Here is a 23,559-nt window from a genome sequence, read left to right on the forward strand (position 1 = left end):
AGTCCTTACTTAACTCCACTCTGAAGTAAGTCCTCTTCAACACGCTCATGTAAACATTGAAACTGAATTCAAACTCAATTCTACGAGCTTAAGTCGGTGTTTAGAGTTTACGATGTCTCATAATAACCCTCAAACTGCCGATGTCCGTGACTCCGCTTTGTCCTCTTTATTGAGACAGCTGGTCTGGTGTGGGACACTGGGACACTGGGACATGGAGACAGGTCAGTCTTTAAATGACTCAAGATTTAAAATAACCTTTAATCAATTATGAGACAGTCGCTAATGATCACACTGACCTTTTCAGTATTCGTTTGTATTTTACATTTACTTCTATTGTTTTATATTTGAATATAATATTTATTGATAGACTTATTTTACAATTTGTACTTCTTTCACTCACGTGTACGAGGTTTGTAGATTAGAAATATGAATACAGAGCTTAGACTATGTGTTTCAACATATTGATATTTACATTATAACGTAATATAACACACACACAGGTGCTGTGCAGCTGATCTGACCCACTGGGGACAACTTGGGGTTCAGTGTCTTGCATAAGGACACTTCGACATGTGACAGGAGGAGCCAGGAATCGAACCACCGATCCTATGATTGGTAAACGACTGCTCTGAGCCGCCTGGTCGACTAATATGTCCTTTAACACTTGGAAATGTAAATACTGAGTTTACTACAAGTTAGTTATTCAGCCACAAGATGGTGTCAGAGCCAAACAGAGAGTGCACACTGCACTTCACAATACCTATTGTAGGTGTGTGTGTGTGTGTGTGTGTGTGTGTGTGTGTGTGTGTGTGTGTCCTAGCCTTAATAAATTAAATAATTGCCAGTTTCCCCAGAAACACATCTGTGACAAACACAGCTCAGTGGTGAGTCACATGTGTTCTTACATGGAAATTAACACATGTGACTCATCACAAATACACAACATTTTTGTGTATTTTTCATGTTAAACTACTTCATCTTACGCTGCTGCTCTGATAGTGACAATATGTTTGTGAGTAAAGATGTAAAAGTTTATTTCTTTAGTATTTTGCCCTAATTGGACCTATAAAAGAGAGACAGAGGAGAGACAATAATCATTAGCAACTGTCTACATAAAGCAGACTCTATTCAAATTGTAAGAGAGTCTAACACAAATAGAGTAAAGTAAATCCAACCTTATGAAATTAGGCTGTTTTTAATTGAAAATCAATTCTTGTCTTTTCTATAAGACAGACAGTGAATTCCAGCTGCTTGCAAGCTGACGGAAATCAACTTTGCACAAAGGGAAGTCCGAGTGACAATGAAAGAAACTATATATTTGAAATTGCTGAATTTCCATCTGCATCTGTTAAACAGGAGCTTGAATTCACACCACCCACAGCTGCTCCAGTATTTTTCCCCCGGCATCAGCAGAAATAGTGTACGCTGCCCAACACAGAAGTCAAAGAGAAAAAAACACAAGGTCCTCTGCTTAAACCTGCAGCATGGGTCGTTCCAAAGTCTAAAAGTAACATAGGTTTTGCCAACAGGACAGTGTAATGACTTAACCCAGGTAATCAAGTTGGAGTCGAGAAGGCTTCCTGATTGCTTCTTCTGTTCATTACATACTAGACACTATTTTAGCATTTATTTCATACAGTGAACAATACAATCACCATTTTTATCTTATCTCACAGCTCTAAAAAGTTGATATTTGAGTTTTATTATTTCAATTATTTAACAACAGTCACATTGAGTTAGTTCAGTAAAAGCCTGCTAAGCTTTTACTGAGCTGTAAACGTGTTCATTAGGCACTGAAGCACTAAAAGCATACTGCAAGCACATCTTGAGGCTTTTTGAGATTTTACACACAATCACCACCACATTTATTATTGTGCGTGTACAGTTACAAAGTTCACACCCAACACTACTTGTTACTACTTGTTGTTGTTGTGGACAAATGTGGGGGAAAATGCAATAATAAATGAAATCAGTGTAAACAAAGTTTATATTAAGACTGGTGTAAAAAGCTATAGAAGGTGTGGCCCAGGTGTTCTTGTGTGTGCAACTACCAGTCCAAATTGCTAATGTTGTAGTAGGCCAATAATATGTCGATAAACTGTTTATATCACTGAAAAGAGACAAAGAGGAAACTCCCTTCAACGGAAGAAACCTCCAGCTGAACCAGGCTCAGGGTGGAGTGAGTGGAAAGAGGAGAGAGTACAAGTCATACACTGGTCAGGGTGGTAGGACCAGTATCCACACACTGGCAACATACATTTTGGTTGGGGAAACCTGCAGAAAGGTACAGAGAGAGGTCCTCTCTTATCTTATCTTAAAGACCTCTAGGTCTTTAAGATAAGATGGAGCCTGATTATTAAGTGCTTTATATGTAAGGAGAAGAATTTTAAATTCGATTCTGGATTTAACAGAGAGCCAATGGAGAGAAGCTAACGGAGAAATATGATCTCTCTGGCTAATTCCAGTCAGAACTCTGGCTGCAGCATTTTGGATGAACTGGAGGCTCTTTAATGAGTTATTGGGACAAACTATTAATAAGGAATTACAATAGTCCAGTCTGGAAGTAACAAATGCATGGACTAGTTTTTCAGCATCACTTTGGGACAGGATGCTCCTAATTTTAACAATGTTTCTCAGGTGGAAAAGAGCAGTTCTAGAGATTTATTTTATGTATAAAGTGAAGGAGATATCGCTGAGATTTCTTACAGTGTTCCTTGAGGCCAATACTAAGTCATCTAGGGTAAGAATATGGTTAGACATAGTGTCTCTGAGATTTTTAGATATTAGATTGTTCCATCTTTGCCAGGTATCGTTAGAAAAGATTGATAAACTCAACTGGATCTATCAGGATCCTTAATAAATCCAATAAAATAAACAAAACAAAAACTTACTGTAGCTGCTATGGTATGGCAATAAACATGTACTGAGACATTCAGAGTCATTCATGTCTCTATACTGTATGATGTCTGTGTATAACTGAACTGTGCTGCATTAGGTGAAGCTAGATGTATCTTACAAACTATGTGTTCATACCATGTACAACACCACTATGTGCAAAACCATAGGCAATACTTGAAACTCACCATTGTATTAATTTTTTTATGTTTATTTTTTTACCCTGTTCTTTACAGTGTCTAAATTTTTTTCTTTTATTAAATTCTTAGACCATGTGTTCTTTTTTGGCTGATTGCCTGGACGGTCTGTTTATGCATAAATGGCAAATTCAAATCTTGAATCTGCAGCTAATAAACTGCTCTAAACTGGGTAGAAAGGAAGTCTACAGCTCAGAGCTATTTCCGTAATGTTGTCTGTGACCAAAAGGAACACGTTATTGTGTGTTATTATGTCAAAAGCTAAGAGAAAACATATGATTCTTCTTATGTCTAAATCTGAACATGTGACTAACCACACTGAATACCCAGCCACCATGTTGTTCTTGGCCATATATAGAAGCTGCACATACGTAGGTTACCCATAGTCTCCTAAATATTAATCACTTAGAAATGTATTAATTTCTGATTGATAAAGGTTTAATTATAGCCTAACAATAAATGTGCTCAATCTGGTTGATGTAACAATGTCGGTTCTTTCTATTACAGTGTTATTATGCAGCCTGACTCACAGACTCTCGTCTACATCACAGACAGACACTGATGTACTGTTTGTAGAAGAGCATCTTTTACAATCAGAGTAAATTATAGAGCTACAGTCTGGAAATGTTTTAGTTCTTCTTCTTGGTCTTTTTGGCAGATGCATGATCAGACTTGGAGTTAGAGTTATACGCAGAGGACAGCAGCATGGTGAGGAGCAGCAGCACAGGCACCAACAGGTATGGAGCGTATATGGAGACAAGCAGCCAGCGCTCCTGTAGGGTCTGGGGACCGGGGTGGGGTTTCAAAGGGAACTGATAGAAAAGAATGTGGGCTAAGATCGGGATCAGTGTTGTAGCCACATGTGTGGAATAGACAATGGCAGGGGTCCTGATCCATTTACAGCCACCTGGAAGACAAGAAGCACATGGAGTGATTACAAGATGATCCAGGCTGGAGAACACGTGCACTCTATTAGAATGGTAACACGCAGCTACTGCAAGTGCGAGGATGTGTTTTATTTACACCAACTCAATACTAAACTCAATGAAACTCAATACTTTTTTTACTCAAAACAGCAAAAGAGCAAAAGTCAGAGACTACAGAGCACTGACAGGTGTTAAAAGGAGATAATATTAAATCACTATCCACTCAGTAGTCATTATACTTTGCATTATTCATTAAACTGCATCATTGTGTAAATGTCACTAATGTTGCAGTTGATTTTAACCATTTCATGTACTGACAGGGAGTTACTGTATAATAACACATCAGCTTGAAATCAGTGATTATACTTATATATAAAGTAACTAATTAATGTAGTGTGGTCTAAAGTAGAATACTTCCATCTGAACTGTAGTGGAAAATAGAAAAAACCCATGTACCTCCAAATCAGATTGTGCTAGAGTAGTAGGTTTTATCTGGTCTTACTTCCTTCCATTCACTGCGGTCAAAGGTCAAAGGTTAGACCTCGTTTTTCTAAATCTCTGCAGTAGCTCTTTTATAATCACCTCAGGTCATTTCTATGTGTTTCCCTGTGCAGCCTGCGTGTCTCACAGAATAACACAGGCGGGTTTAAACAGTGTTTCCTGACCTTTTAGAAAAGCATAAGCTGCGACGGGAAAGAACGGCGTTTGGAGCAGAGCCTCGCAGAATATGAAGGACTTGAACCACTCCGGAGGGTCCAGCACCATGGGGTCTTTGAAGCCCTCCGCGTACCAGCGGAGAAGATCTTTGAGCTGGAGGAGAGAGAGAGAGAGAGACAGAGAGAGACAGAGAGACAGAGAGAGACAGAGAGACGTCCACCGTGAGACTCAGTCCCACATCACAGTGATGAGACACACTGTCCTGTCACTTACCGGCTGAGGGTACACGTGTCCGGGCAGCAGGGCTTGTAAGTCAAGAAATAATGTGATAGGAATGTGAGAGGCAAAATAGAAGAAGAAGAGGATTTCTAACACGCGGAGAGCCATTTTGTGACCTGTGTTCCAGCGACAGAGAGGAAACGAGCCGCGGGTTCAAAGCGGCGGCTGCAGCAGTGTCGTAGAAACGCGTGTTCCCTCAACGAATCCCATTGGAGCGCAGAGGGAGACGGGGGCGTTCCTGAACGCACCATTCAGTCCCACACACACTCACACACGTACATATACAGCACATGCTGCGTTCTAGTGCAGCTCGGAAATGTTGCGTTTACTAAAACAAGGCAGTTTTGCACATGCATCCTTAAAGATGTGTTGCAATTTCAATGTAGTCACTTTACAAGCGTCTTGATAAATCAAATACAGAAATAACAACACAAAATTTATTGCACATGTACTCATTTACTCCAAAAGGTTTATGAAATAATAAAAGTTATTCATTGCTGCTAAAATATATTTTATGCTCTATCCAGCTAAACATAGAGGGTTTCCATACATAAATAAGTTTGTTAGCATTGTTTCCTTACATTATAAAACTAGTTTATTATACTTCTGTGTTATGCTACAGTAGTTGTAGAATCAACTTAAGATGTATTCTGGCACCTGTGAACGCTTTCACATTTTTTTCCTTTTTAGACAGATACCTCATCAAAGGGGAAACAAATCTTGACAGGAAAATAGAAATTAACACAACACCATCCAATCCAGACAGTGCATCAGTGCATAGTACATTTTTAGTTGTAAGTTGCTAAATGTGCTACAAGCTTCCTCAACAACATACAGTATATAGGCTAAATAAAACGTTTCATCCACATGTAAAAAACAAATAAATATGACCAAAAAGTAATTAATAGTATATATATATATATATATACACACACAACAGGACTATTTTTTAACAGTGCCATCCACATACAATCTATGTACATTATTATTATTCCCACCCACAAGACTTTATGGTACTACTTTTGCCTCCAATTGAATGTTTCTGTGTAATTGTACGGTGTCTATAGCACATTGATGTAGCCTAAAAAGTTCTGCATATGAATTTAAAATGTCCAGTATATTACTTAATCTGATGCTTCAGTAAATGTATTAAGACAGGATGCTTGTAGACTCTTAGTTTCATGGTTTTCAGCCTCATCTTTCACCACAGGCTCACTCTCAACATCTACATAGTCCTGTAAAGATAAGAAGAGCAAAGCAAGGGAAAAAAATAGGGTGTTATATAAATAGGATGATAAAAAGATCACATTACATGACAGTAGCTTTATTTCCAGTCTCTGTACATAATCCTTATTCTCTGAAAGAGTTCAATAACAGCCAGCTCCTTACTGCATCACTTTCCATGATGTCCTCAAGCATGCGGACTAGGTCTGTGAACGAGGGTCTCAGGTTGTACGGCTCCTGCCAGCAGTCCTTCATGATATGGACTCTGAAGGGTTTAGACATTCAGTGCATTCATTAAGTCAAATACAAGGAGGTAACTGTCCCATGTGATAATGACAGCACTCTAATTAGAACTGGAGGATTAGCTGATGTAATCATACGACTACAGCTACTAACACAGAGGTCTTCTGCAGCTGGAGAAGAAAAGCTGGGAAAGCAGCAGTAAAAACAGACTTCTTGAGCTTCCCTCTCTAGAGTGGGATCAGTTTAAAGGAAAAGCTGCTCATTTTGAGCATATCACTATTCCACTGAATGACTTACATCTCTTGTCTGCAGCCTTCAGGATTGGGGTTTTTATGACCAATACAGATGTGGTACACCACTGCTTCTGACGTCTCCAAGTGTGGGTATGGTAAGGTACCTGAAAATGTGACGTTTACATTTAAGTGAAACTGTGCTTCCACTATGTTACTAAGTGTGTTTTGTAGAAGGAATGGTAGTCAACAGTTTTTATAGCAACTACAACAACTTTGGATGAGGTACTTAGATCTGGTATCATATAAGCTAAAGTAGTAATACTACAGTGTAGTGTGTAGAAGTCCTGCATTACAAGTAAACGTGTAAAAATACAAGTATATATAGTACTTTGGTTAAAATACTAGGAGATTTTTTTCACTCAGAAAGTAACAATTAATTCTCTAGTTTATCAATAAAATAAAATAACCACAATCAGCAAAAATGTACCCTGAATTTTACTTAGGTACATCACTAAGTAGTAAATGTACTTAGTTACATTCCACACAGACTGAACACCACAAATCATGAACCTCCGCTGTACTGAGTGGAGATAACATCTGTTTTTTAATTGTCTTAAGTAAACAGACACTTTAATTTGTCATCATTTAAACTCTGCTCTCAAACCCATGCTTTGAGACGTTGTGCTGTGTTGGAGTAACGTCGATTCTCCGTATCCCAACACGACCTCTCAATGCACAGAGAGGATCCTCCAGCAACAGCAAAACAGCCAGGACTAAGTCTAACGTCATACATCCTACCATTATGTGCCATGTGTTACACTTGTCATTTCCCTGGCCACCAACTCACCAAATGTTTGCATCTCCCACAACACGATGCCAAAGGCCCACACATCTCCTTTGAAGCTGTAATAGTTGTTCTTGAAGTACTCTGGGGGATACCAGCGCAGCGGCACACGCTGCTGTACAAGTTACACACAATGGAAAATGTTATTTTACAAATGTGACGTGTAAGAATGGTCTGCCAGCTAAATGACACTGAAACTCATTCAAGAGAAAGAGATGTTATCTGAGACATTTGTGCACAGTGTCACTGGTAATAAAGTTCATCATGGAAATCATGAATACCCTTAAAGTCACATTAATGACATTAATGTTTCTGTTTCTGTTGAGCTCTGACATTAAAACCAAATCTCTCTGAAAGATCTTTCCTGTTCAGTGAATGGTGCTAAATGAAAATCACATTAGGTGGAAACAAAATCATGTATATGTGTAATCACACATAAGATCAAGTGTCACACAAGGTGTGATCAAAACTCTCAAAATACAAGATACGTGTCACACAGTATTAGATCCAGTGTCACAGTATTAGATAAAGTGTCACACAGTATTAGATCAAGTGTCACACAGTATTAGATCAAGTGTCACACAGTATTAGATCAAGTGTCACAGTATTAGATCCAGTGTCACACAGTATTAGATCAAGTGTCACAGTATTAGATCCAGTGTCAGTATTAGATCAAGTGTCACAGTATTAGATCAAGTGTCACAGTATTAGATCCAGTGTCACACAGTATTAGATCAAGTGTCACAGTATTAGATCCAGTGTCACACAGTATTAGATCAAGTGTCACAGTATTAGATCAAGTGTCACAGTATTAGATCCAGTGTCACAGTATTAGATCCAGTGTCAGTATTAGATCAAGTGTCACAGTATTAGATCAAGTGTCACAGTATTAGATCAAGTGTCACACAGTATTAGATAAAGTGTCACACAGTATTAGATCAAGTGTCACAGTATTAGATCAAGTGTCACAGTATTAGATCAAGTGTCACAGTATTAGATCCAGTGTCACACAGTATTAGATCAAGTGTCACAGTATTAGATCCAGTGTCACAGTATTAGATCAAGTGTCACAGTATTAGATCCAGTGTCACAGTATTAGATCAAGTGTCACAGTATTAGATCAAGTGTCACAGTATTAGATCCAGTGTCACACAGTATTAGATCAAGTGTCACAGTATTAGATCAAGAGTCACAGTATTAGATCCAGTGTCACACAGTATTAGATCAAGTGTCACAGTATTAGATCAAGTGTCACACAGTATTAGATCAAGTGTCACAGTATTAGATCAAGTATCACAGTATTAGATCCAGTGTCACAGTATTAGATCCAGTGTCACAGTATTAGATCAAGTGTCACACAGTATTAGATCCAGTGTCACACAGTATTAGATCAAGTGTCACAGTATTAGATCCAGTGTCACAGTATTAGATCCAGTGTCACAGTATTAGATCCAGTGTCACAGTATTAGATCCAGTGTCAGTATTAGATCAAGTGTCACAGTATTAGATCAAGTGTCACAGTATTAGATCCAGTGTCACAGTATTAGATCAAGAGTCACAGTATTAGATCCAGTGTCACAGTATTAGATCAAGTGTCACAGTATTAGATCAAGTGTCACAGTATTAGATCAAGTGTCACAGTATTAGATCAAGTGTCACACAGTATTAGATCCAGTGTCACAGTATTAGATCCAGTGTCACAGTATTAGATCCAGTGTCACAGTATTAGATCAAGTGTCACAGTATTAGATCCAGTGTCACAGTATTAGATCAAGTGTCACAGTATTAGATCCAGTGTCAGTATTAGATCAAGTGTCACAGTATTAGATCAAGTGTCACAGTATTAGATCAAGTGTCACATTATTAGATCAAGTGTCACAGTATTAGATCAAGTGTCACAGTATTTGATTCAGTAGTGGATGACATCCATGTGGCTGAAGATGTGACCTAAACCTTAGAAAACGATTCTACATGACACCTTCACAGCTCATAGCAAAACTGAAATCCCAACAGTCACAACACCATCAGTGTTGTGTTGAATTCTCCGTGTGTGGGTGAACTTGTCTTACCCGTGGGTTTCTCCAACGACTGCTGCGGCGACTCGTTAGGCGTGTTGAGTCTCGGGCCAGGCCGAACTCCGCCACTTTCACCTCCCAGGGAAACTTACTGACCATGATGTTCCTCAGAGCCAAGTCACAGTGTATAATCTGCAGGGAAGACCACACTGACAGTACTTAGCATGTCTCATCCATGTGTTTGAGTATAAAAACAACTAGTGACACTGTTAATGGACATGGGCTTTGTCAGTGGTGTTCAACTGTAACATTAATCAGCACTATACTGTCTCTCTGAAAGTCTGTGATGCTGTTACCATCTTGGAGCACAGGTGCTGCATAGCCAGAGCGATGTGGTACGAGGCGATAGTGAGGAGGCTCTGCAGCTCAGGGTTATCCTTCAGGTGGCTTCTGTTGGTCTGCAGGTAGGTCCTCAGCGTTCCATAGCTCACATACTCCATGATCAGCATGTAAGGCTCTGCACAAAGCGAAACACTCTCAAACACACTTGTAGAGACTTCAGCAGAGTGGTAACACTGTGTGCATACAAGGAAAGTCTCTCACCCTGAGTGGTGTTCCAGTCCAGTAGCTGGAGGATGTTCTTGTGTTGAACCAGTTTCCTCATAATAGAAATTTCCGTGTCCAAGTTCTTAGCACGAACGCCTCAAGAGAGAAAATACACAACATGAAATGCACCTACGCACTGGTTCATAGGGAGACACAGCTGTTTGGTTTGGGCCGAGTGTCGTCGTAGACTGACATTTCAAAATAAAAGCGCTGTCCTTCAGATCCACATTGGTCATGACACCAAGTCATGCAGTTAGATTTGGTTTTATGTGCCAGAATACTGCATTTCGTTTTGGGGAACACGACCTTCAAAGGAAATGCAGTGACGAGACTAAACAATAAGAAAATCACGATGATACTTAAACCTCTGACGTCCAAGTGATTTTAAAGTATGCTTTGTATTTCAGACAGGTGTGAACAGCAGTGATTAGGTGTGATGGAGAGGTGGGCTCATATTCTCCTACTACAGCTTGAACACCCTGAACAGAGGTAAGTCATGACTCACCCATTCACATTATGCTATGAACAGACAGCAAAGAGCTCTAAGTCCAGTTCAGTTTGAAACTAATATGAAAAAAGTCCATGTTGTCTATGTTTTTAGTCAATGATGTGTTATTACTTTTAAACCAGCTGCTCATTCACACATCTGGAAGATACAGATCAACCATGTGGAGTCATGTTTGTGGCCACCAGAGGAGCTCAATGTTCAACCTCGTTAGCTGCCAAATGCCACACTACTACGTTCATCAGCTAGGTGTCAACGCTGCCTGTCTGCTGTTTGCTGATGAGCATCTGATGCATGTTTACTGTGGAAATGATGCAGATGAGAATTCAGAGGGGGAACCAGAACAATAAAGACACAGACCTGAAAACCAAAACAAGCTGAAAGATGCTAAAATGCTCCTTAAGGTTGAGGGGAACAGCAAAGTGAGATGGTTGCCTTCACTTGACCATTGTTAATAGAAACATGTCAACATAGTTAACAAATACATTCTTCATCTGTATATTAATAGGAACAATGTTTCCTGCACGTGAAAGCTGAGCTTGTTGAAGAAGTTGTAGCACCGGCTTAAAAAGAGCAAGACTAGATCTGAACTGTTGTGGCGTCATTGAAACTATTACTAGAGGAGATATGACTGAAAAGTATCACACTGTCACACTTTGATTCTCTCCAACGTGACTTGTTGACTCCTCTCTTACCTTCTTTCTAGAGCACTTTACTTTAGTTCATCTTCTTGGTTTAGATATTTGCTTTGTACCTGACTTGTAATTCTCTTTGGATAACAGCGTTTGTCGTGTTATTGACCTTCACTGATCACTTCTGTCTCCAGGGCTGCTCTGTCTCAGATGTTTATGGGTCTAAAGCTCCAGAGCAGGATGTTAGTACCTTCCTTGCTGATCTTGCAGGTGAACATGCTGTGGCCTTTACACGTCCCTTTATTCATCCTGGCCTGATAGTAGACGCCCTCCTTCCCGGCTTTGATCAGCTGCAGCAGGTTCAGGTCTGACTTTGTGAAAGAAGGACCCTTGGACAGATGACATTAAATATTCATAAGGGGGCACTGTACATCAAAGCAGAGCAGAACAGCAGACACTGGGAGGACGAGCAAACCGACAGCATCAGGTCAAAGTCACAAACATGAGTTTGAGTTGGCTCCATATTGAGCTGCAAACACGATATCACTGACACAGAAGAGACAATTAACATTGACGCTGGTGAGACGTGTCATAGGTTAAGTTAACGTTCAGTTTATTCCATCATGCACGTGAGAGTTCCTCTGCTGCGTGTTCGGCTCACCTCTTTAAATAGGCCACTGTCGTACAGCAGGAACATTTTCTAACCACATCATGAATCTCTCGATTTAGCAGCCGTACCTGCTCCCGGTCTTTCCACAGCCTCCTGGAGGGGAACTTGACTACGCTGGTCTGCCGCAGGGGAATGCAAGGGGGAACCTCTGCCACCTCTTCCATCTCCTCCTGCACAGCTGGGCCTGCCTGAGGGACAGGAACCGACGGCCACTTGCTCTTTTGCAGCTCGTGAATGATGTGGGTCATAGAACGATATCTGCAAGAAAAAGTAGTGTGCATTGTGAAACACTGCTGGGGTGGGGGGGGGGGTGGGTTTCAGTGGTAACAGCACTGTTTCCATTTGGAGGGTTAAATAACCATTTGCAGTAAAGACACAGAGGTAGTTTCTCACTGATAATAACAGTAATAATATTAATAATATGCTCACATGCTAAAACTCTGATGTTTACTAAGTGATAATGTATTTAGTGTGTTAGCAGACTAACACATGGTAATATCAATAACATCAGCGTTAAGCTGAGGTCGATGGAAAATAAGCTTTTTGGTGCAGGGAATTAACCAAAACCTGACCTGGAGACCATGAATGTCCATGGAAGCACACAAAGTCAATACTCACGTCAGAGACGAGGACTGGCATAAACAGATCCTCCACTACATGAACACTGATCTTAACTGAGACAAGAGAGACCTGCAGTTCTTCAGATGTTGTTCTGGGTTCTTTTATGACCTGCTGGGAAAGTTCGCCAGTGCTGCAGGTTCTCTCTGTTTGTGGATAATGGCTTTTCAACCCTGTCCGGCCTGATACATGACAACTTTTAGTGTGCTTCACTTTGTCAGGCATTGATTTCTTGATTTAACAGGTCTGGCAGTAATCTGACCTGGGTTTAAAAAGTAACATTTAACTCAGCTTTCCATCATCATTTAAAAACTGCATTTTGTATTTACCTAAAATCAGCTGGGTAATATTCAAATGAGTTTGATCTGAATCACTTAGTGTGAATAAATATTCAAATAATAATTACGAAAGGGGGTAAACTGTTTTCATAGCCCTCTAATTACCAAATGAAACTGATCAAAGTTAAACATGACTACATGACTCACTAGCATGAACAAGAAGGAGCCTGATCTCCTAGAAAACTGTATGCAGATAAAGTATTTCATACTACTGTCTACAGCTTAGTCCCACTGATCTTTGACATTCAAAGACTCACTGAGTCCAAGTGGATATTGGTAGAGTGTATTGAGAGACCACGGCAGGTCTGGCTCAGACTCAGAGACCGAGTGTCGCATCTCTTACTTTCTGAGACACACGATGACCAACACGATGAACAGGAGGATGGTGGTGCACAAAATCCCAGCGAGGACGAAAAAAGCATCTGAAAAAAGGCAACAGGACAGAAAGAGTCAAGTCCGACGTGCTCTCACAGTGCGTACGATGTGAAGTTGAATTCATCTGGATGTAAGAGTTATCTGTGAAGCCCGAGCACTCACTTCGATAAGCAGCATTGTCGCTCATGATTAGTCACAATGTCGCCCAGCCACTATTCAGACGGCAGCAGGTCAAAGAGCATCTGTCTGGAAAATGGGTTTTGAAGCTTTAAGATAACATGAATCATTCGAAGAAAGGTTGAGGTGAGCACAGGACGAAACCCATTCAGCTCCTACATTCATCTGACATGTTATTTTACAATCTAAAACAGCCGCACCTGTACTCTGATGAATAGCACTTTGTTAAAGTCCATCCTTTAACGTTCGGGGACGACGGTCAGGAAGCAGCAGGAAGAGTTAGGTCGAAGCAGCCTGTCTCACTCAGTCCTGTGTTCAAATATGCTGAAAGCTTTCATGATCTCAACCAGCGCAGGCTCTCACTGCGTGTGTCAACCACAACACAAGCAGAGGAAGTGAACAGTGGCAGGATCCGTTTGTAGATGCACAGTGCACCGTATCACGACTGTCAGCCCACTCAGGGCTAAACTGTGGTCACATCAACTCAGCAGACATCAAAGCTGAGCTGAGACGTGACAACAGCGGACTAATGAGTCGATTATCTGAGATACAACAAGTCATAGAGGAGGCTCAAGATTCAGTCAGGCACATGATGAGCCTAGTTGACACTAATAAGTGAATACTTTTATTTAAATGTCTAGTTACACTATCAAAAGCAGGTGATTATTATCTAGTGCATTGAGGTGGATGGAAAACTTAATGTACAGATTTAGAATTGGTGGTTACACTTAAAATGTTGTCTGATCAGCTGACGATGATACGTTTACAGTTAGGTCCATAAATATCCGCATGATGATGCGTTTTTCAGCCTCTGTACACCAACACATGGAACGAATTGTGAGGTGTATAGATGGAAACGTGTTGAATTCTGGGAGATTGTTATGGAGCTGTGTAGACATGTGGATTAGTGGTCCACATGGCATAAGACTAATAACATCCTCCTACTGTAAACAACTGTAAGGGGGTGACTCCATCCAGTTCTGGCGGTGGGGAGTTTATACGTTACTGTATAGTCTGGAGTTTAGCAGCCTCTTCTAATGGTTTCACCAGGGATAAAGGATCACGATGATCCACCAAAAGATACCACACACAGTCCCAAAGGAACACTTGAACTGGTAGATAAGCCCGTCAGTGTCTTTGGGCTCATATTTGCCATGTTGTGACGGATCTCAATGGGTTAATATGTCCGACGGAGGAGAAGAAAAGTCCCCTCTTCTGTGTGTGGGACAGAAATATCTGTTCGAGTCCATGTAGCAGGAAGCGTGTTGCAGAGACCCTTTGTGTGGTTTCCTCTCTTATCTGCAGACTTACTGACTGCACAAACAGTACATCTGGCTCTGTACAGAAATAGATTCAAATGTGCATCTACAGCTACAGAAGTGTGAGGTTTCAGTCAGAGGATTTCTTCCAATGTTCAGTGTTTTCCTCCATGCGTTGGCCTGGACAGTAAATCCTTGCTACGCTCAGAGTTACAGTGGAAGCAGGAGCCGGTCATTTTGCACTAATTAGCCTCTAACTTTGTTCAAACGTCTCTTACATGGTCACAGCGTGTAAAAAAACACTGGGGTTTGTTTGGCGAGCTTTGCTGTATGTGTTAACAAGTCTGTGAAGCCCCGGAGGAGACACGGTAGGAGGCAGTAAACAGAACATGTGGGCTTAGCAATAAGTGCTAAATTTAGAGTTCAACTAAATACAGAGCAGACAAACACTAACATAGCTGAGAAGAGCATCATGACCACATCGGCTTAGTGGAACTAACACTGATACATTACTGGCACAGCCACAGCCGAGAGCCTCTTTTAGCTGCTAGCAGAGCCACATCATACTGTAGGTACCAACAAAGTAACTGTCACAATAACACACATCTGTGGTCCAATTCTTTCTGACTAACACTACCAATTTGCTGTAATGTCAGTAGTGCACCTCCCAACTGACCACCAGCTACACCACCAGCATGGTACAATCAAAGTGTGCATTACTAATGATGCAAATAAACACAGGCTGTGCTGGGATGAGGTCATTTCTTCTGCAGAATTTAATTTTGTTGCTTGAATATTCTGTTACAGATCAATGGTATCACTCCATATACAACTACAAGTACAGTATTTTGTACAGTTCATATTCAAATACATAGTTTCAATTGGCTTATTTACAAAACACACTTTTATGTACATGTTTTCACGTCAGTGCAATGTCACTTTCTTTCAACAAACACCTTACAAAAAAGTTCTTTAAATTAACACGTCTGGTTCAGAAATGAACTTGAATAAAAAGAGGCTACAGTCACTGACAGCTCAGTAGTCGATTGCACTGAACTATTCTTCTGAGGTGGGGGTGGGGGGGCATCTGGAGATGGAGGGGTTTTCATTAGCCCTCAGTTTAACAGGATGAATTTCAGCATCAAAGCTCAGAACCATGGGGCCGAGAATCTTGTGCCCCCTCCACTATAGAAATTGTGCTGAAATTAACCTTGACTCTAAACACTGTGTTCTTACTAACACAGGCAAAGCTACAGGTGGGTGAGTTTAACATTAGTATCACACATGTCTGAGGGCACGTTCACAGGCAGAGTGGACAGCCTTCTACCCTACTGGGTACTGGACTAATAACATTTTCCCTTTGAGCCGTGTGGTGATAAACATCGACACAAACTACAGCTTGGTGCGAAGGCGGGAGGGGCGGGGGAGGAAGAGAAGAGGAGGGTAAGCAAAAATAAATAGCACTCATCTTTACATTTCCATTTGTTCAACAAACATACATTTCATTTCATTCAGTGACAGAATCTCTCTCTGATTACATCCACGAAGACGCCGTCTCCTCATAAACACAGCAGCTAAAAAAACAAAAACAAAAACAAAGGTGAACATAGACATTCACCTCCTCAGAAGCAGGAAACGGCTGGTGGCCGCTGACTGTCTGCCGTCTGTTCACAGTGATTAGACTGAGCTCCACGCGTGCTACACCAGCAGACTGAAAACTGCTGCTGGACTCCACACAGCCACACGTTTGAAACAAACCTTAACAGTCACACCAATAAGTTAAACCTTCAGGAACAGAGTCTAGAATTCACACAAACCTTTTAGATACAGATCGGTGAAAAGAAGGTGGATTTAGATATTTGGTGCAGTTACGTAGACAAAACATTTACAGATCTGAACATGTGATATCAGATGATCTGTTCGCCAGGGACACAAGCTAACTCTATATTATAGCGAAGTGAAATGTCCTAATTATCTCTTAGAAGCTTATTTGAAGCAGCAGTTAAGTTGATGGAAAACGCTAAACGTTCTTCAGTATTTATTCACTTTCAGAGGAACAACCCAAACTGCAAATCGTTTCAATGAATCAACTCAACACAGTCTCAACGTCTCAGGGTACCAGTGCGTTCTGACCACAGAGAACCAGTTTTGCAAACCAGGTCCTTTTAGGCAACTGAACACCCTAAAACAGGACCTATATCCTGAAAGAGTAAAATGAATCTCTGACTGACATGTTGCCAACTGAGTTGCACTGTGGGTAATGCAGGCGCCAGATTGTGATGACGAAGAAGAAAACACTTTTGGTTCTTCTGCATCAATTTTTTTCTTTCAGTCGTCATGAGTCCAATGGAGTTAAAGGAGTGCCCTGCTGAATGGGTGGAGTATTTTTAATTCTTTAATGATGTTTTTCTGTTTTAATGTAAGGTAAGGTAAAAATCAATGACGAGATCGCCTCTGTCTAAGGCTCAGAATGTTTTACAGTTGAGAAATGCAGCAGGTGGAGGTGCATGTTGTGTCAGTGCTGGGAAGTTCAGACTGACAACTGTCGCTGCACATTTGAGATAAGTATCTATTCCTGAATTGGCTCCTGAAGCTCAACTTATGACAGAAAAAAAAAAAAACAACAACCCCAAAACAAAACAATAAAATATTCTTTTCATAAAAACAATTCATGTGCATAATAATAATAAAATAAAAAACATACTATATATATATATCTCTCTATATATATCTATATATCTCTCTATATATATCTATATATATATAGATATATATAGAGAGAGAGAGAGATATAGATATATATATATATATATATCTATATATATCTATATATCTATATATATAGATATATATATATATATATATATAGAGAGAGAGAGAGAGAGAGATAGATATATATAATCCTTTAAGCGTTTGCCTTTTGAAAGCATGGCACCTGTCCTACACACCACAGAGAAATTCTGGACACAACCGAGTCAACATCACCACTTGTATTTGGCAGCTGCAGGATCAACAAAATTTTGGCAAGAATGCCTAATTTCATGTGGACATCAGGACCTGCGCAAGTATGCAAAAAAGAGGGGAAAACTAGTTCTTAGGGAGGGGGTTCCTGAAATGTGAGTACCTTGTCTCCAACAAATGAAGGAAGCATTATTATTAATACTGTCACAGAGTTTTAGGGAACAGTTGGCCAACACACTGCAGTAAGCGATGAGGTAGCAAATGACTTGTATTTTCTTTAGTGACACTATCGCTAATAAAACCTTTGGAGAACCAGTTTTTAAAAGCTCATCACAGTATCCAGTACACTAGACACTAAAGATCAACATTACATTGACCTCTGGCATCAAATATGACACCAAGAGACTCATTTTTTCCCCCCTGGTGGGCCCCGTTTATACTTGACATTAAAACTCAATCAGCATCCAATTATTGGCCGTGCATTTACACCTGAACCACCTATACCATGTGGTCTTATCGTTTTTCTTCTTAAGGAAACATTCTCAGGTTCAGACCATGTGTTAACCCCAGGTGTAAATGTCTTTTTTTTCCATTCTGACATCACAAGTGATAAATGCACAACAAACAAAACAACATCACTTCTTGACTTGGCCTTCACGGCGTACATTCCGAGATGTGTTAGTATGCAAGTATATGTTACATGTGTGTTACGGTGAGAGTTGTTCACATGAGGAGGGTGTCAGGAGGGGTTTGTTTTGTAGGGCTCATCAAAGTGCACCAGTTTAGTGCTTTCACCAGGGCTTCACTGTCATCTCGGCAAAACCTTTCGCCTCTAATTCATGTTTGAAATCAAGTGTAGAAAGTGCTGCAACGCAGTCAGTCACTAAATGTCTGCTGCGACCTGCTCACAACAGCAGGGGGGAGCAAAGAGCAGGTGTAGTGCTGGCTGAACGGAAGACGAGGGGGGCGATCACTGAAGGACACAGTATTTCTTGTAGTCTGACTCAAAGTCTTCGTCCATGCTACTGGTGTCAGCCATCTTCTTGCCATCAATCTTTGGCAGGAACTGGGAATAGTCGACCCCTTGCTGTTCGTAAAAGAGGATGTAGGCTGAGTCGGTGTCAATCTCCTCAGAGTGCACTTCCTGAAAATTCAGCAGAAATACAGTGGGCTGTCTTATTTGAACTTACATGTTTTGTCTTTCTACATAATTAGGACAGTATGAAAAGCACATTTAAGCTATGTAGCAGCATGATTAAATGTCTTTTGTGATAGCAGCAAACCATCAAAGATGCCACACAGTACTATTCCTGCAGTGCAGGGCAAAGTGAAATATTATTGCAATTTATTATCACGTTCATCACTTTAATATTGTATCTGATAATGATGAAGCATATTCTAACATCTTTAGAAAAAAAGTTATTTATTTATTACTATAATGCAATGAAGCCAAATTATGAGGCAGCAGAAAATGGAAATACTCAAGTGAAGCAGAAACAATATCTGCATTTTATGGTAACTAAAGATCGACTCATATTAGTCGACCACTGATAAATAAAGTTTATATTAACTATGTAGTAAGCGTATACATTACCTATCAGTTTGTACTTATGGTACTACCATTGATTAATACAGTAATGACTATTAACTAACACATATGTTGACAAATGTAAATGTATTCCAGTCACTGTGTAGAGATGAGTGTATGTTTGGGTAGTTCTCCATGGCAACAAGCTAAATGTAGTTAAAATGTATTAACAGTATACTAATTAAAACTGTCTCGCTGTCTTACCTTACAGCTGCTGTCGTTATAACAGTACCACTTCCTATTGGGGTTTTTGGCATACGTCACATAGTGGCCTCCTCCCATGATTCCTGAATGGCACTGATGAGAGAAACCAGAAAGATATGTTAGAACGGTTTCAGAGACCCTACTATATATATATATATATATATATATATATATATATATATATATATATATATATATATATCATGTGACAACAACTTACAGATATTGCATAGAGGTTGTAGATGGCGTCCAGACAAATGTCTCTGTGTTGCAGCAGGGAGTTGTCAGGGTCCACGCTGCTCTCAGTGCTGCAGTCTGAGCTCAGCCCATTGCTATCACCGTTCATCAGCACAACATCACAGTGGCTGCTAGATGCTTCGGTACCGCATGATGATTCTGATGCGTTTCCCTCTCCTGATCCAGAAAGGCCTACTGCACTCCCCTCTGTGTCTGCCTGTGGTGTGTTGTCCCGGGGATCAGACTCAGGATTGGCAGCTGCCTCCAAATTCTCCTTGCTGTTAGAAAGGCGGTGTCTGCTGCCCAGCTGAGGCAGGCGCAGACGACCTGGTTTGCGGCCTCCGCTGCCAGTCTTTGGGCTGCTTGAGGGGCTGCTGTTCCGGCTGAGAGAAGGTGCCGACTTTCTGCTAGAGGCAGGCGAGGCTGTAGAAAACAACAAAGTGAAAAACACTCCTGCAGATGATAAACTTCCTTTGCCCAATTTACTATTTATTTTGTTTCACATTCTGTCATGCCTTTATGGCATCGAAGCAAGTAGTACCTTTGGGGAGGTTGCAGAAGCCAGCAGGGGCAGAGATGGAGGACAAGTTGTCTTCACCAACTCTCAGCAGATCCTCGCTCTCGCTGTGAGAGTGCAGGCAGTGCTGCTCCAGGTCTCGGGGAGCCAGAAAGGCGCTGGGGTCAAAATTCTCCCTTGGGAACTTCACAATCTTCTGGGATTTGATCCAGCGGCCATTGACAAAGTGGAAGCGCTTCAGGTGGACAATCTGGAAAGAATATACGCCAAACTATTCTCAATACAAGCGGTAAATACTAACCAAAACTACATGTTGAGCTTCACCCACAAAAATATTCCCTTTGAGAGCAGAGGTCTGACCCAGTAGGGAACTGACCAGGATTGGTGGCAGCCTCCAGAGGTCCAGCTTCTTAGTGGCCAACCGGTGGGTCTTGCACTTGGAGCAGTAGTAGAGTTCATCTTCTCCCAGCTCCTCCTCACTGGTAAAGGCTTTTAGACAGCTATCCAAGCTGATGGGCTCAGCCTGGGCCCGACGGGACTGCTCCACACTGCAGTGTTCCTCCACAATCTGCAGGTTGACCATGGTGGAGATGACAGAGATTGAGGTGAAGACGTGTTAGACAGATGTCTGTTGTCTAACTGTGCCTTCATCAAATGCAATCTGGAACAGCTGCAGAGGTGCAGAGAGAGAGATACAGAGAGAGAGACTCACCCTCTCCTGTGAGGTCTGGTAGCGGAGGTGCAGGGCAGTTGGGTCCCAGTCCACAGCGATATAAGCATTTCCAACAGAGGCTCTGTCTTCTGTGCAATCTATTGTACAGCCTCGACAGAACCTGGAAACACAGACACACAGTTACTACTGCCATACACTAGACACTTTTGATTAACTAAACAATTAGGCTTGTGGCATAAATTAGTTATTACATTTAATACATGCTCAAAACAAAGCACACAAGATTATATTAGAATCAAAAAATCGACATTGCATTACTTTTTTTTAAACATATGTCTTACCTGTACCAGGGACACCAGGCACATGAGTTGCCATCTTTACCCACTACCCGTAAAGTGAAGGGGTACTGGTAGCCCATACTGTCATCACTGCATGGTTCAAAGAAAGGAGGAAAAACAGCTTACACAAAGACCAGAAGCATGGGAAACTGCAAACCCACATGTAGCTGCATCAAAAACAAAAAATATACAAAAATGTCAGCATACCAGTCCTGAGCGTGGTTGCTGGCTTCTTGTGGGGGCAGCGGGCTGGCCAGCCGGGACACTTGGATCCAAATGGCATCGTACAGGTCTTTTTTACTGGTGTCGACAGTGCAGGGAACTATAAGGGGCATGCCAAACAGACTGGGACGGTTTTTCTGAGATGACAGGAAGTACAACTCTGTCCGCATCTGAGAGACAGACACAAACACATGTAAGTAACATCGAGAAATAGGCTTCTGCCATGTACACTGTCATCTTCTCATCTTTAAAAATATCAAAAATCTAGTTGTACTATACTCACCATCTTCCTGTGCATGGCGATGATGTATCCAATGAAGGGGCTCTCCTGCACAGGTGTGATGTGTCCGTTGACCACCCCATTGGCCAGGGGTGTCTCTGGGCTGCAGGGCACCATAGTGCTGGGTCCACCATTAGGGATGAGGATGGGCTTATTAACCAGTTGTCCGTTAGCAGCTGAACCGTTTGCTATTGGAGTGATGTCTAATGAAGTGGAAGAGAGAGACAATACTGTGGTAACTGGATTATTTTCGATATTTTTAAAGTGAATGCTCACACCACATTTGTTTAGCAGATTGAGAGCTCACCTGTTGGTGTGGGTGAAATCAGTGATGTTGGTGAACCTGGCACTGGGATCTCAAATGCGCATAGAAAGCCGTTAACAGACAGGCGGACCTTCTGGTTGTCCTGAGGAAAGTTCTTAACACATAATATATGTCACAGTGTCAGTGTTACTATTTTACTATATTATGCAGACGTGAAAGTAAGCACATGCTGTAAAGAGCGTTTAAAGGAAACTAAAGAAAAAAATATTGGCAATGTGGCACACCCACTTTAGGCTAGGCACAAGCACATGCCCTCATGAGCACGTACAGACACATGTCTATGTCATTAGCTGGGCTAACATTTGGTTTGGATCTTTGATCTTGTGCTCAGTAAAATGCCTGCGCCTTTGTTTTTCAACAGCAACGGACAGCTGAGAGGCTACAAGGCAAAAGAAAACAAACAAACAAACAAAACAGAAATTAAAGAAAACTTATCGACACCCAGAATTTGTCCTGAACCAATGTTCTTTACTGTTAAACTGCAGCTAATTCAGCATAGAGAGTGACCATGCTTTAACTCTCCTAAACTTTTTGTTGTTATATGATGTCACTACGAATAAATCAGCACATATCGTCACCCATCTTGAATTCTTTTTTTTGCCTTAATCTAATTCAGGGAAGACAAATGGATTTTAGTTAGTGTTACTGGAGGTTTTGCTTTTGGTAACTAAACTGAAATTAGTTTCATCTAATCGTGTTGCACAGAACCAACCATGCTTCCAGATACATGTTGTAAGAGATGAGGAATTGCAATGTAATTCATGTAAACTCAATGTACGAGTGATCTCCTGCACCTTGATGTTGGAGGTGTGGACTTCAGCCAGAAGGATCTGCTCGGGCTTCAGGCTGCACAGCTCACTCAGCTGTTTCTTCAGCCCAGTGTACTTTTCATCCATGTTCAACCTCAGGCCGTAGCGCACAGGTGTGGATCCATCCAGTTTAATGACTACAGACACAACACGACACAGGGTTCAGGTTTTGTTATTAATACAAGCCTCAAAATCTTTGTCCCTGTCCACCACTGTCCTCACCGGTGATCTCAAGATGCATGGAGCTGTCCATGGGCAAGGGCAGGGAAAGGAAGTTGAAAGGGTCGAAGCGAGCACTGATGTGGCCACAGGTCTTACACTTCACCTGGGACTTGAGCTGACCGTGGAACAGATCCACCACGATGGAGCGGTTCCTGCGCAGGTGGTTCTCCCAGGCCTACATAGGAAGAGGAGCCCAGAGACACACAGCGTGCACACACAAAAAAAAAAAAAGTGAGATCACACACACGCTTAATCCTGCAAATCCCTCTTCTCAGCACAAACAGAAAACAGAGAGGACATCAATAGAGCAACATCACTGACTTAAAGAAGAGCTTAGCTGATGAAGCAACTGCTATCAACTATTCTGTCTTCTCCTCATCCTCTGACTTTTACAGTGGTCACCAGAGGGACAGCTCATTATTTCATCTCCCCTCAGTGCTCAGACGACGCATCACTTCATAGGGATCACAAGAGGCCAGTTCCCTATCTT

At 41.2% G+C, this 23,559-nt stretch overlaps 3 protein-coding genes across 9 annotated transcripts in view; all 3 read right to left on the bottom strand.

Annotated features, from left to right (window-relative positions):
* Window positions 1-2,725: 2,725 nt before the first annotated feature.
* On the bottom strand, window positions 2,726-5,299 carry tmem97 (transmembrane protein 97). The gene is made up of 3 exons (XM_026340517.1): window positions 4,949-5,299; window positions 4,684-4,828; window positions 2,726-3,999 (listed from the first exon to the last, which is right to left on the bottom strand). Exons 1-3 carry the CDS (start codon window positions 5,060-5,062, stop codon window positions 3,722-3,724), a joined length of 537 nt encoding a protein of 178 aa, XP_026196302.1. The 5' UTR covers window positions 5,063-5,299; the 3' UTR covers window positions 2,726-3,721.
* Window positions 5,300-5,405: 106 nt separating this feature from the next.
* si:ch211-167j9.5 (tyrosine kinase receptor Cad96Ca) lies at window positions 5,406-13,810 on the bottom strand. Of its 2 annotated transcripts, none has more exons than XM_026340511.1 (12): window positions 13,635-13,810; window positions 13,420-13,499; window positions 13,226-13,304; window positions 11,995-12,184; window positions 11,507-11,645; window positions 10,117-10,215; window positions 9,870-10,030; window positions 9,568-9,705; window positions 7,502-7,613; window positions 6,719-6,818; window positions 6,344-6,443; window positions 5,406-6,189 (listed from the first exon to the last, which is right to left on the bottom strand). In XM_026340511.1, exons 2-12 carry the CDS (start codon window positions 13,442-13,444, stop codon window positions 6,079-6,081), a joined length of 1,254 nt encoding a protein of 417 aa, XP_026196296.1. In that variant the 5' UTR covers window positions 13,445-13,499; window positions 13,635-13,810; the 3' UTR covers window positions 5,406-6,078. The 2 variants fall into 2 exon arrangements, with proteins under 2 accessions (XP_026196296.1, XP_026196295.1); XM_026340510.1 differs by having other exon boundaries at window positions 13,420-13,503.
* Window positions 13,811-17,546: 3,736 nt separating this feature from the next.
* usp32 (ubiquitin specific peptidase 32) overlaps window positions 17,547-23,559 on the bottom strand; it is a 45,621-nt gene continuing 39,608 nt past the window's right edge. For 3 of the 6 annotated variants that reach the window (XM_026368975.1, XM_026368983.1, XM_026368959.1), the window contains exons 23-34: window positions 23,070-23,244; window positions 22,833-22,984; window positions 22,021-22,132; window positions 21,717-21,943; window positions 21,419-21,603; window positions 21,215-21,301; window positions 20,913-21,033; window positions 20,577-20,768; window positions 20,225-20,450; window positions 19,667-20,106; window positions 19,447-19,539; window positions 17,547-18,798 (exon numbers count right to left, since the gene is read on the bottom strand). In XM_026368975.1, the coding sequence (XP_026224760.1) occupies window positions 18,625-18,798; window positions 19,447-19,539; window positions 19,667-20,106; window positions 20,225-20,450; window positions 20,577-20,768; window positions 20,913-21,033; window positions 21,215-21,301; window positions 21,419-21,603; window positions 21,717-21,943; window positions 22,021-22,132; window positions 22,833-22,984; window positions 23,070-23,244 (2,184 nt within the window). In that variant the 3' untranslated portion in view covers window positions 17,547-18,624. The remainder of the gene's footprint in view (window positions 18,799-19,446; window positions 19,540-19,666; window positions 20,107-20,224; window positions 20,451-20,576; window positions 20,769-20,912; window positions 21,034-21,214; window positions 21,302-21,418; window positions 21,604-21,716; window positions 21,944-22,020; window positions 22,133-22,832; window positions 22,985-23,069; window positions 23,245-23,559) is intronic. The other 3 variants (XM_026368993.1, XM_026369002.1, XM_026368967.1) reach the window with 2 other exon arrangements.

This window comes from Anabas testudineus, chromosome 13, assembly GCF_900324465.2.
Source record: "Anabas testudineus chromosome 13, fAnaTes1.2, whole genome shotgun sequence".
In the NCBI taxonomy this organism is placed as follows: Eukaryota; Metazoa; Chordata; class Actinopteri; order Anabantiformes; family Anabantidae; genus Anabas; species Anabas testudineus.